The following is a 12,747-nucleotide window of genomic DNA, read 5'->3' as shown; positions in this document are numbered from 1 at the left end:
AGGCAGGAGGATTGTATAAATTTAAGTCATTCTAGGCTACAAAGTGAGACTTTGTTGCAGAGAGAGAAAGGAAATAGTTTAAAAAAAAATAGCAATTCTTTTAATAGTACCTTGGCTTAGACATCAGCACTTAGAATGAAGACAGAAAACACTTGGTCCTGGATGACATACTCTGTATGGGGGTTGCTCAGTCCATAGATTTTTGACAACTCCTTTTATTTTTGACAGTTCCTTTTTACCGTATAATCCATGAGACCTGACCATTGATTGCTCTGTGAGGATTCTTCATTTATCTCTAAGTAAAGTGACATCACAAAGAACCATTTAAGCTACTTTGTTGCCCTTAGACTCTAAGGATTAGAGTGGTTGTAGAAGGTTGTAAAATGTCATTTGTAGATGTTTATATCTGCTCTCTGACAACCTAGAAGTGGTTGACAACTTTCTAATTAATTAATTAACTTATTTAGTTTGGTACTTTTTTCAGAAAACCAATCATTCCTCAGAAAGAACCCTCACCTTTGTTGGAAAAGAAGATACAATTGCTAGAAGCTAAGTTTGCGGAGTTAGAAGGTGGAGATGATGATATTGAAGAGATGGGAGAAGAGGATAGTGAGGTCATTGAACCTCCATCTCTACCTCAGCTTCAGACTCCCCTGGCCAGTGAGCTGGACCTCATGCCCTACACCCCCCCACAGGTATGCTCACAGACCCTGTTACTTGCTTTGTTCTCAGTTCTAGTCTGCAACAGGCTTGGACCAAAGTAGGAATCATCCAGCCTTAGTTTTGTTTGCGATGATATCAGGAGCTTAGACTGGCCTCAGACTTGCTGTATATATTCAAGGAGGACTTGAACTCTTTGTTTTTCTTCCCTCTATTTCCCAAACTCTGGGAGTATAGGTGTGCACTACCACACATTTTTCATATGTGAGCTTCTGCCTAGAAATCTGCACAAAAGAATAAAAGTTTCGTTTTGCTTATCAGAATCTTTATTTATTTTTAATTGACAAAATACATATTTATCACATCATTAAGCCAATAATAATTTCCCTTTTAAATTTCATAGATGGTTTAATAGCAGTTTAGTTGAAAGCTTCTTGCCTTGTACTGAAGAAAAGCCATAAAAAAATGTTATCATACTCTTAAGTCCCTTAGTTTTCAGTGCCCATACATGTGATCCTTCTGCCTCCAATTCCACTTCCTAAGTAATAGGATTATAGATATATTCTGCTACACCTGGGTACCTGTATCTTTTTAATTTCCCCTTCTTTTGGTTAAGATAATCCCTAGTATATTTATTTTCCTCATTCAGAATTTTCTCAAGACTTAATTGTGAGGTCATGTAGTCATGGAATTCAGTGAAATTTCATTTATTTTGTAGAAGGCAAAGGAGAGGTATATTTTGACCAAGAAAATGTCAGCTACAAACTGAGTGTGTCTGTAAAACACTTACTATTGAACCATATGTGTCTGGCTTCCAGAAACTATGTAGATAACCCAGTGCAATTTTCTGATACCCTATATAAGCTTTCTGTCTTACAGTCTACCCCAAAGTCTGCCAAAGGCAGTGCAAAGAAGGAAGGTTCCAAACGGAAAATCAACATGAGTGGCTACATTCTATTCAGCAGTGAAATGAGAGCTGTGATTAAAGCCCAGCACCCAGACTACTCTTTTGGGGAGCTGAGCAGACTGGTGGGGACAGAGTGGAGGAACCTTGAGACAGCCAAGAAAGCAGAGTATGAAGGTAAATAGAGACTAGGCACAACTGTCCCCACTTTCTAAGCAAGGGGTGTTTTCCAGGAATGCACATGCATACACAGGTCTTACTCTCTTGTTCTTCCCACATGCACATGAATTTGGTGTTTTGGACTGTTCCAGCCGGCAGTAGTACACTAGCAGGAGATGCCAATACACAGTGTTGCCTCTGACTTAGCCTCAGATCCTGGTGGTGGTGTCCCTCCCCACAGATTTCTCAACAAATATATTTTGCTATTAAAAATGACATGATTTTATTTCATTTATCCATGTAGGCACACACGTTGAGCGGGGGAGTGATTGTTCAATAATATTAACTTTAATTTTGATTGAAATTCACCTGCAAGTGGCCTTTTAAAATAGGTGATCTTCTGTTATGTCTCTTAATAAGCCAAAGCTGTAAGCTAAACTCTAGGCTCAGGCTTGGTGTGCCTGGTGCTGTGTCTGTGTTCATACCTAGCCTTAAGACACTTGGATGACTTTGACAAACCTTAGCTGCCTTCATTTCCCCCTTACTGTGATTAGATCACTTTGAGCCATGAGCTATTATTACTCAAGGATTTGGTGGTTTGTAATCATAAAGGATAGATTTTTTTTTTGGTGGTTTGGGTCTTTTATTGTTATAGTCAGCATTGGATGTGGCTTTAATAAATGAGAGCATTACATTAGGTGGGACTTTAACCTTTAAGTTGTAGCTTTCCTGTTTTAATTATTATATGTTAGATAATTTTCCAGTTATAGAGAGTCTTCCTTTCCACAGTGATCCGTATCTTCTTGAGTCCAAATCCAGTATTTTCCAACAAGCATACAATAGGAAGTCTGCTCCTTTTATTGAAGTTTATGAAATCCAAAGTAACTCTTTTGTGTAAAAGAAAAGTTATGTTTCTTTCGTTTGTTGCTATTTATTATTATAAAATTATCTGACAGGCTTCCTTAAGGATCTTCTGCTGAAGCCTAATCCTGCAAGATGCTCAACCAAGAAATATTTTATGGTGTTTATAATACCCTGGAAAATTAATTTGTAGGATATTCTTTGAGAAACTCTAGTCAATCCCATAAGAACCTAAAATTCTGGGACACTTCCATATTTCAGGGCTTACTGCAAGTTAAGACCAAATGTACCACTTAGACTGTTGTGTAAGAAATTAGGCTAACATAGTATATATAAAAGCAAACCTAGTATTATGTGGGTGATTATTTTGAATATGAACAGGGCAAAGGGCTCTAGATAATTTGAGGGCAGAAAAACTGGAGCATGCCTGAGGGAAGAAGAAATGATAGTTGAGAAATTCTCTCATGCAGAAGGGTATCTGAAATTAGGAAGAACCTAGTAAGAGGGGAGTTCTATAATTCAATAGCCTGAAATTCAAACTCTGAACTTTGGGTGTTTCTGCCCACTGAATTCAAAATGCAAAGTTGGGAGTTTGGCTGGCATAGTTTTGGTAATTCAGTTCCGCTTCTCTCAGGAACAGCTAATAATTTGATGCACATGCCTGAGCTTTTCTGTTTTTCCAATTTCAATTTTTCTTTTTCCTTCCCAATTTTGCTGTTTCATTTGTGTAATGAAAAACTAGGATTTAATATTGGCATCTGGATCATCAATAGTTTTTTTGTTTTTAACTTCTACCTTGGGAAAATAGGTTGTTAGAATGGATTTGATCCTCGCACTTACTGTACTCAGTTTACAGAGGATATTAGACTAGTGAGTGATATGTGTCTTCAAGCAACTCTGTCACAGCCTCGGTTTGGTCCTCACACTTAACTGTACTCAGTTTACAAAGGATTGTAGAATGGGATAGTGCTAGTGAGTGATAATAAGCATTTTCAAGTAACTCCATCACAGCCTTGGGGACCTTTGACATGCATGTTTTTACATTCTTCCCATAAAGGAATGGAGCTGTTGCTTCTTAAGTCTCTTTAAAGCCACATGACCTCAAGCAGTTTTCCCCAAATAACTGTAGTCTTGATTTCCATGTTGGAGAGTTAACTGTGGAAGTTGAAGTGTGACACCAGGTGTCAGAACTATAAGTTGCTGTTTCTCCTGTATTCTTGGACAAGTCACTGCCTGTATTCCAGCTTCTGTTTGCCCTTCTGAAAAGTAGGAAGGACTTCCTACTTAAAATGGTGAAGCTGAATAAACCCTGTATGGTGGGAACTTTGGGACTATGCCCTCAAAGAAGGTCTGGCCTGCTATGAGCATGACTGTTGGGGGTCCTGGCTCTATAGATGCACAGTAGCTCAAGAAAGTGAGGGGTCTCTAAACTAATAGCCCAGAGTTTCCAAAAATATGTACTCCTCTTTCAGATGCACTAAGAGTAGATGCTGGAATTCTTGCTGATTTTCCATAATTTATGGTCAGTTGTGAACTCAGCTTCAGGGAATCTGTTTCTTTCAGAATTATTGTCCATTGCTACATATGTATATATTAGTTCCCTGTTTCTGATGACTGTAGTCTAGCTAATCATGTATTTCCTTCCCTTGGAGTTTGCTAATATTGACCTCTTTGCTTTATTAGAATGTAGAAACTGGCTGTTTACTTTTCCTAAAATCTTAAGCTAGAGGCAGTAAGCTACTTTTCCCTTACAGAGTTAATTTTCTTCAGCTGCTAAACTTGTGATATTAATGATGAGTCCTCAAATTTTAGTAAAATTGGATACAAGGAATCAGGAAATTATAGTAAGTACAATTGTGCCAAAAATTATAATGGGCCATGGAATTGCTTCATGTTGAAATTATAATCTGTAATGCTATTAATACTAGAATAATGGTAGCGCTTCTCATCTTCAGAGTGCCTCGTGAGATTAACCACGGTGGTTACGCTGGTGATGTGTTTCGATAAAACCTGTGCTTTCTGAATGTGTGTTGCAGTCTTAACATTCTTGAAATCTTTGCAGACCAGTTCTCAAGATGGGATAGGAAAGCTGAACTCTAGGTTATCAAGTGAAATCGGCCCGACTCCTGTGTTGAGACTAGTCATCTACCGTTCCTTCCATTGAGACAGAACTGTTGCCTGTGTTTTTACTAGTCCTGTTGAATGCAATGGATGGTATTTTGAATTCCTGGGTTAAAAACAGAATTGAAAATCTGAAATGCCTTTACAGAGCGGGCAGCTAAAGTTGCTGAGCAGCAGGAGAGAGAGCGAGCAGCACAGCAACAGCAACCGAGTGCTTCTCCCCGAGCAGGCACCCCTGTGGGGGCTCTCATGGGGGTGGTGCCACCACCAACACCAATGGGGATGCTCAATCAGCAGTTGACACCTGTTGCAGGTAAAAACAGGAGCTAAGACCATTTTTTTCCACTTTAAGAAATTCCTTCATTTTTTTTTTCTCCAAAAGGAGTAGGCCACAGTCTGTAGCCTTTTCTCATGACAGATTCAAAGTTTGAAGTCATCCATGTTGTCCTGTATTGCTTTTCCCATACAGGCAATGCCTCTTCTCTATCCCAAAAGTGGGCCATGGGCCCAGCCCTGGCAATTGGTAGGTAGCAGGTCTTCCCTTGCTGTAGGCATGGTCTGGCAATGCTCTTGCCCCAGACTGCTCTTGATAGAGTACTACCTCAGGGAATATAAACAGACCCTGAGTTCTGTTCTGAAGAACTCCAGGGAAAACATAAAGGCAGGCTTTAGGTCGTGTTGATTCTGTGTCTTGTGTCAGTTCAGTCTGCCTTATTCTGCTGTAGCCATCCTTAAAAGACTGACCACTTAAAAGGATTTTTGACAATGAATTATTAAATCCTTTCTTGGTCACCAATGTGCATGACTGCTAAGTAGGAGGGGGGGTCCTCATTCAATTCATTGTGCCCACTCTGTAATGCTTTTTTATTTAATTACATTAAACTGCATTTTCTGTTAGTATCCCAGTCACATATTTAAATAAACAAATGAATTAGATAAAAGAAAGGAAGAAAAGGAAAAGAAAATGATGAATGTGGTTTGTCTGTGTGTGTTGTCTCTGGTTCTGGTAGCCATAGCAAACTTGACTACTGTTGAAGTGAAATCTTGTCTGACATGTCTCCATGAAAAGCCTGCAGACCACCTCTCAGGCCTTCCTTTGTTACTTCTCCATTTCTGGTGAGCTCTGCACAAGCCACCTGTGTTTCCTATTAAACAATAGTCTGACCTCTTTTGCATGGAATCCAAGACAGTGTTGTTCAAGGCAGCTTTGTTGGGATACTGTTTTTGTTTTTACTGTTTTTTGTTCTTGCCGTTTTCGTTTTTTGCCTTTTTTGTTTTTGCTTTTAGAGGAAGAGTGCATAGGATAACTTTTCCATTGTTGCTCCTAACTTTCGTGATGGCAAGTTCTCAAATGCACTGTCGCAGAACTCAGCAGTTGCACTCGCCAAAGCACATCTGAATCATGGCTGTCAGTGCTTTCAGTGTGACTGATGTTGATCTAACAAATCTCATAATCGCCTGCTCTATTCCATGGCCCATTTTGGTTGATGGGGTTCCAGAGGTTTTCAGTAATCAGGTCTTGATCATGGGGACTTTGAAAGTTAGGATTCCCTCATTTGACATCCTCTTTTGTTCTATTTGATGTATAATACTGTGGCACTATGTCCTCAACTACAAAACTCAGGAACATATCAACAAAATGAATACAAACAGCTAAAAAGAAACAAAAGTTAGCAGCTGCAGCATCTTAGCTCCCTGTTGGGGAATAGCATCATTATAGCTCTGTGGGTGAGGAAAGTGGGCTCTCTAGATGACCACTGCTCTTTGACTAAAGGTGTGCTGTCCAGGCTTCTGGGCCACAGGAGTGAAGGGCAGAATCTCTGCAGTAAAGAGCCTTTGGTCCACAGTAAGAGCGTTGCAGCTAAGAGGGTGATTTTTCATGGAGTCTAGATTGCTTAGGGCCTGAGTCATAGCCTTCTTGTCTGAGACCAGCTTTGCTTGCAAGCATTGAAGCTCATTTGAACACATGTGACTGGGATAATAAATGCCAAAGTACAGTTTAATGAAGACAAGTGTCCTGTCTTTCAATTATTAATCACTTAATCTTCAACCACAGCCTGTGATGGCTGCGTTCAGATGGGCTTTTGTAATTGAAAGCAAAGCCTCCTAACATTGTTCAATTTCTCACCTACTTATCCTTATAAGCTGTACCTGGTGGCGTGTTGAAAGGGCAGTTTGGCAACATTGGATCTCATCATGTTTAAGATGATGGTATCTGCTCAGTCATTTTTAACCTTGAACTCTTAAACTGAAATGCATCCTATTTCGTGTATAGAAATATTTCAAATTTGTCTTGTGTAATTGCAGTTTTTCTAGCCAGTTTAGATATGACTAAGGAGGCAAGAGGAGTCAGTTTCAGGGTTTTCAGTATGATGCCATAGCTTTAAAAGACTAAACTTGTACAATTAAATGGTTTCTAATACTTCTTCAAAGGGAAACTGAAATTCTCTTCTGAGCATATTTGGTGTTCCGCCTTTGCCCTTTCCATGTGAGAAACTGCCTAAAAGTGACTACTCCAGGGGACCTTAAGTTCATGTAGACTCTTACAATTCCAGGAGAGTTGTGTTTTGTTTAGTTTTGTTTGATAGGTGAGTCCTTAATGAAATAATTTTATTTCTTCCCCTTTTCAAAAATACTCAGTTACTATAACACTTCCCTAGTCAGCAGATATTGTTATATGACAGCATGGTTGGAAATTAAAGGAACAAAAGCTTCTGTGCGTAGGAATTCTGTACCTCAGTTAAAATACCTGTCAACTGAAGGTTTACATGAGGAAATTTGTGAGCCTGGAGACAGTGATGACAACCAGCCTTTGCTCCTGTCAGCAGAGCCTGGCACTCCAGCTGCTCCTGCTTCAGGCCTGCTGCCTGTAGGTTTCTTAGCAACCTGGACTTTAGTTGGCTTGAGAAGATTTAGATTTCCTCTTAACATATTTTGAAATCTAAAGATGAAATATTATTCAATGTGATGGGTGTTAGAAGTTGTTCTCCAGCTCAAACCTTAACATAATCCGTTCTTACCAGCAGTGGTGGAGATAGAAGGGAGGAGTATATGAAGAAGTCTTGAAACTTTTATGCTCCCAAACTGGAGAAACATGCCTTGTGATCAGGACTGTGCAGCTCATTTCCCTCCATTCTGATTTCCCTTCCTGTACACCCACAATAGGGTTGTGAGTGCGGGCAGAGTGGAGTAATGGGTTATGTGCTGATCACTTGGAGTTGCAGGTGGCAGAACTGGTCAGTGTTTCAACAGCTTGAATAGTTCCGACCTTGGGAAAGCTGTTACTAGACCTCCTCTTTATTATTAAATGAAGCCATTATGTTTAGCTTATTGAATGTAACTATAAACAATAATTTACTAAGTACTAATTCATCCAAAAATGTTGGGTTTCATATTTGTAATTTTATTTTGTTCATTACTGCAACAAAATAATTGCACTAATTGCTGTTATATCATGCAGTACTAAGGGTGCTTTATTCATTGGTAGTGCATGGAGGGGATTGTTATTACTTAGCTCATGTTGCATGTTAATGATGCATGTCTGAAATTTGTTGTGTCCTTCAAGGCATGATGGGTGGCTATCCGCCAGGCCTTCCACCCTTGCAGGGCCCAGTTGATGGCCTTGTTAGCATGGGCAGCATGCAGCCACTTCACCCTGGGGGGCCTCCGCCTCACCATCTTCCGCCAGGTGTGCCTGGCCTCCCAGGCATCCCACCACCCGGTAAGAACTTCATCCTCATTCACTCATTAATCTCATTTTTAAAATTCTTTCTCCTCCCTCAGCCAGTTCTTCCAGGAGTCGCCTGCTACCCACGGTGGCCAGGCTTTCCTCACTAAGAATCCCAGAGCTGTCAGCAGTAGGGCCCATCCTACATGTTGAGCAGGTGACCTACTACGTGTGCCCTTGTGCATCTGCTACCTGGCAGCAGCACAGGATGCATTGCAGAGACCCAACCCATAGATGAAGGAGCAGGAGGCATGGCTCATTATCAGACACATGTTTGAAAAGCTTTGAGGGCAACAACCTCTTACCAGTGAATTGCCAGTTCAGTCATATATAAAAGTACTTTGCACTCTTGAGTGCATTTCTTCCCCAGGTGAAATTCTTATCTCATAAGGTCTTCACTGTAGAGTTCCTTTACCATCTCTTCCTCCTCAATAGAGCAGGTATGTGAAGCTCTTCAGAAATCCTTTACTTTGTAACAAATTTAGGAAGGAGAGGAGTTTGTATTGATTTTGTCTTGAGTCCCCTAACAAGTACTACACCCTGTTAGCTATGGACATGCTTGCTGGTCAATAGAACCCACAAGTTGTTTTTATGTAGAAACCACTACATTGTTTCACTTTATAATGAAAGTTGAAACGATTGGAAAATTACTAGTTTCCATAATAATTTCCATCATATGCAAAAGAACTCACTTTGGGCTATAATCTAGTTAGGGGAAATGTGACTTTTAAATGACTTGGAACAGCAGTCGATCTATTAGTGAAATGTCATCTCAGCCAAAACCCAGGTAAAAATGTGGCTGGAGCCTTCAAGCTGGTTCCACTGTACTTCCTTCTTCCTTTTCTTTCTTCTTCCTTCTTCCTTGCTTTCTCTCTTTCTTTTTAGATAGGATCTGGCTACGTAGCCAAGGCTGGTCTGGAACTCAAGATTCTACTGCCTCACCATCCCAAGTGCAGGGGTGACAGGATGACATACATGCATTCCACTCCTGCAGCTTAGCCACATTTCTTTGTATTCCTTAGAGAATGGCCATACTCTACCAAAGCTTTTTTTAAAAAATGTTTCCAAAGGAAAAAAATGTTTATGGTATTTGTACTCCATTCTGGATGTGGTGACTCATGTAAGATGCTGTGACACCAGGAGTCAGTCAGAAAATAATTCTTATATGGCAAATGAACGTGGTCAAGCTTTCTGAGTCAGTCAGTAAAACCTTGTTGGAGTTAACAATTTATAAATGTATATAGCACTTGATAGAAGTCCTGTTTAAGGCAAGTACACACCCCACAATAGCAGCTGTGTTTTGGTAGGTTGGGACATTGTTATCCTCGCTTCTTGTGCCTACAGAATCTAAACTGCACACACCCAGTAATAGTCAGGGAGACTGAACTCTTTGTATTTCCATGCACAGCTGATCTGGCATTGAGCTTCAAAAGGCTTATCTGTTGTCTCAGCTAACATTCTCAGTGGCTAACCCAAGCATGGTACTTGTAAACAGAAAGTGAAGGGGATTGATGACTTGTTTGTGCTGCCCTGCAAATCTCTGATACAATCAGTTTGGGAAGCCTCCAAGTCTGTAGAGTCTAAGAAGAGTGACTTGAAGGGAGCTGGGACAATGGCTTATTAACATGTTCTGAAGCAGCAGCTTTTCTGCCATTCCTAAATCACCAGGACACAGCTGCGGTGATTGGGTTTTACTTGCAAGGACTTGGCGTATTCTTCCTTTTTAAACAGAAACTTGTTTGACTTTTTTTTCCCCTATCTCTAACAAGTGCCTGTACTTCCCAGAAGTGACACATAAGAACGCTGAACCTTCAAATGACCAACTTTCTACCTGTCAGAATGCTAGCTATCAAAATGCTAGCTTTGGGAGAGAGATATATATAGTTTATATACAACCCAGGCTGGCCTCAAATTCACAGTGATCTTCCTGTTTCAGCTTCCCGTGTACTGGGATTACAGGTGTGAGCTAACATACACACCAAAATATCAGCATTTTAATAGGGACAGAAGACTAGGAAGCTGTTCCTCCTGGTCCCTCCATATACCACTAGCAGGACTTATGCTTAAGGAACAGCTTTAAATGGTTTGGTTGTGGTTGGTTAGTTTTAACAAACTGAGACCCCTGGCTATTTTTGTTTTGTTAAAATAGCAAACAGATTGCCCTGAGATTAAAAGTGCCTTAAAAACTAAATTTAGGACAGCCCATTGTTATCAGCTAGTGCCTGTGAGACAACAGGCACTTTGTCTGTGTTTTGAAATTTACTCAGTGACTACCAGACAGACTAGTACCATGAAGTCTTTCTCTATTCCTTTGTCATTTGGAATCCATGGTGATGGCAACAAGGCTACCCTGCTTCTACATGATCCACTGAAATGCCTTCTCTCTGCCAACATTAGTGCCTGAGGTAGAACCAGCTGGTGGCCTGCAAAGGGAAATTAAGGTAGTGCCTCCAGCCTCCACAAGGCTCAGGTAACTACTGCTCTTCCTCGGCCCTTGTTTCCTGCCCCAGCACTGTTGAGCTGGATCCCACAGACTTCAACCACAGAAAAGTGCCTAGAGAACATAAGTATATTCTGACTATAGTTCACCCAAGATATCCCTAGAATTAAAGCAGGGTTCTTAACATTCTAAGCCTAGAATATAAATGTACCTATGACAAAATGTACTATTACTGTGCTTTAAGTAACCAGAAACAAAAGAATATAAACTTCCTAATTAAATTGTTTGGGGTACTTAAGATTCCTATTCACACGCAAGGGCAAAGGTACATAGGTTGGCATTATAAATTATATCAGCTCTTGTCAGACACTTTTTCAGTCAGTGAAACCCAGTGCCTCTAATTATGCCATGCATTCTGAATTGTAGGTGTGATGAACCAAGGAGTAGCACCCATGGTAGGGACTCCAGCACCAGGTGGAAGTCCATATGGACAGCAGGTGAGCCTCTTAGTTTGATTTTCCTTGGACTCAAAAGATGTGTAGCCATTGCCTTCTCAGTACATGTGCAGATGATCTTTTTTCCTTAACCCCATGTTCTTTCAGGTAGGAGTTTTGGGGCCGCCAGGGCAGCAGGCACCACCTCCATATCCTGGTCCTCATCCAACTGGCCCCCCTGTCATACAGCAGCCAACAACGCCCATGTTTGTGGCTCCCCCACCAAAGACCCAAAGGCTTCTCCACTCAGAGGCCTACCTGAAATATATTGAAGGACTCAGTGCTGAATCCAACAGCATTAGCAAGTGGGACCAAACTCTGGCAGGTAAGAAGAGCCCTGGCGAAATATGTATTTCTTCCTAGTCTTCTCATTACTGCTGGCTCATCCTTTTTTCTTAAATCAGTAAAATAAACTCTATGTTTCATAGAATAGATTGGGTGTTCTTTGCACATTGACCCAGTGAAAATGGGCCCCCCCCCCAAAAAAAATCATAGCTCAGTGTCCTACTACCATATTCTCAAATACATTAATTTTTTTCAGTTTTTTCTCAGATATTTGAGTATTAGAATACATGACAGATTTAAAAAAAAAAAAGGAACTAGAAAGCATATTTTAGTCTACCAAACTATTCATTTAGTTCAACAGACAATTATCTGTAGTATATAACAAATAGTGTTACATACTTTTCAGATACCTAGTATCTAAAAAGGAATTTGGAAGCCTCTGCCTATTCATTTTTAAAAAGAATTTTGTATTTGTGCATGTATATGCACATGCTAGAGTTCACATGTGTTTTGGTTGCATGGAGGACAGAAGACAACTTTCAGGAGTCAGTTCTTTCTTATCTTATTGAAACAGGGTCTCTTGTTTATATTGCTGCGCTGTTGACTCTAGGCTAAGTGCCCCTTGAACTTTTGAACACTTCTCGTCTGACTCCCATCTGCCCTTAAAATTTCCAGGATACCTGACATCCAGCACATCTGCCTTTTGTGTGGAATAGTCATACTGTTGCAGATAGCACTCTATGCACCAAGCCATCTCCCTGATACTAGTTGAAATTTTGGTTTTTGTTGTGGTTTGGTTTGGTATATGAGACAGAACTGGCTCTTCCATGTATCCCAGACGTTCCTTGAATTGGCAGTCCTCCTCCCTCTGCCTAAGAGTTGGGATTACAGGTGCATGCTACCATACCCAACTCTTACTCTTTTTCTTTCAAGATTTTATTGTATGGGTGTTTGCCTATGAGTTTATATGTATACCACATAGATGCCAGAAAAAGACATCAGATCACTGAAAGAACAGCTACTACTCTTAGCCATTGAGTCAGCCCCTTATTCATTTCTTTTTTGTTTGGTTGATTGGTTTTGGTTTTGCGAAACA

At 40.4% G+C, this 12,747-nt stretch overlaps 1 protein-coding gene across 49 annotated transcripts in view; it reads left to right on the top strand.

The window, feature by feature from the left end:
* The window catches only part of Pbrm1 (polybromo 1), a 95,794-nt gene that overhangs the window by 79,715 nt on the left and 3,332 nt on the right, over positions 1-12,747 (top strand). For 21 of the 49 annotated variants that reach the window (XM_051204673.1, XM_051204666.1, XM_051204680.1 and 18 more), the window contains 6 exons: positions 485-695; positions 1,540-1,741; positions 4,854-5,018; positions 8,271-8,426; positions 11,299-11,369; positions 11,475-11,691. In XM_051204673.1, coding sequence (XP_051060630.1) covers positions 485-695; positions 1,540-1,741; positions 4,854-5,018; positions 8,271-8,426; positions 11,299-11,369; positions 11,475-11,691 — 1,022 coding nt within the window. The remainder of the gene's footprint in view (positions 1-484; positions 696-1,539; positions 1,742-4,853; positions 5,019-8,270; positions 8,427-11,298; positions 11,370-11,474; positions 11,692-12,747) is intronic. The other 28 variants (XM_051204703.1, XM_051204702.1, XM_051204693.1 and 25 more) reach the window with 3 other exon arrangements.

This window comes from Phodopus roborovskii, unplaced genomic scaffold, assembly GCF_943737965.1.
Source record: "Phodopus roborovskii unplaced genomic scaffold, PHOROB, whole genome shotgun sequence".
Taxonomy (NCBI): Eukaryota; Metazoa; Chordata; class Mammalia; order Rodentia; family Cricetidae; genus Phodopus; species Phodopus roborovskii.
This window is presented reverse-complemented; position numbering and strand designations above follow the sequence as displayed.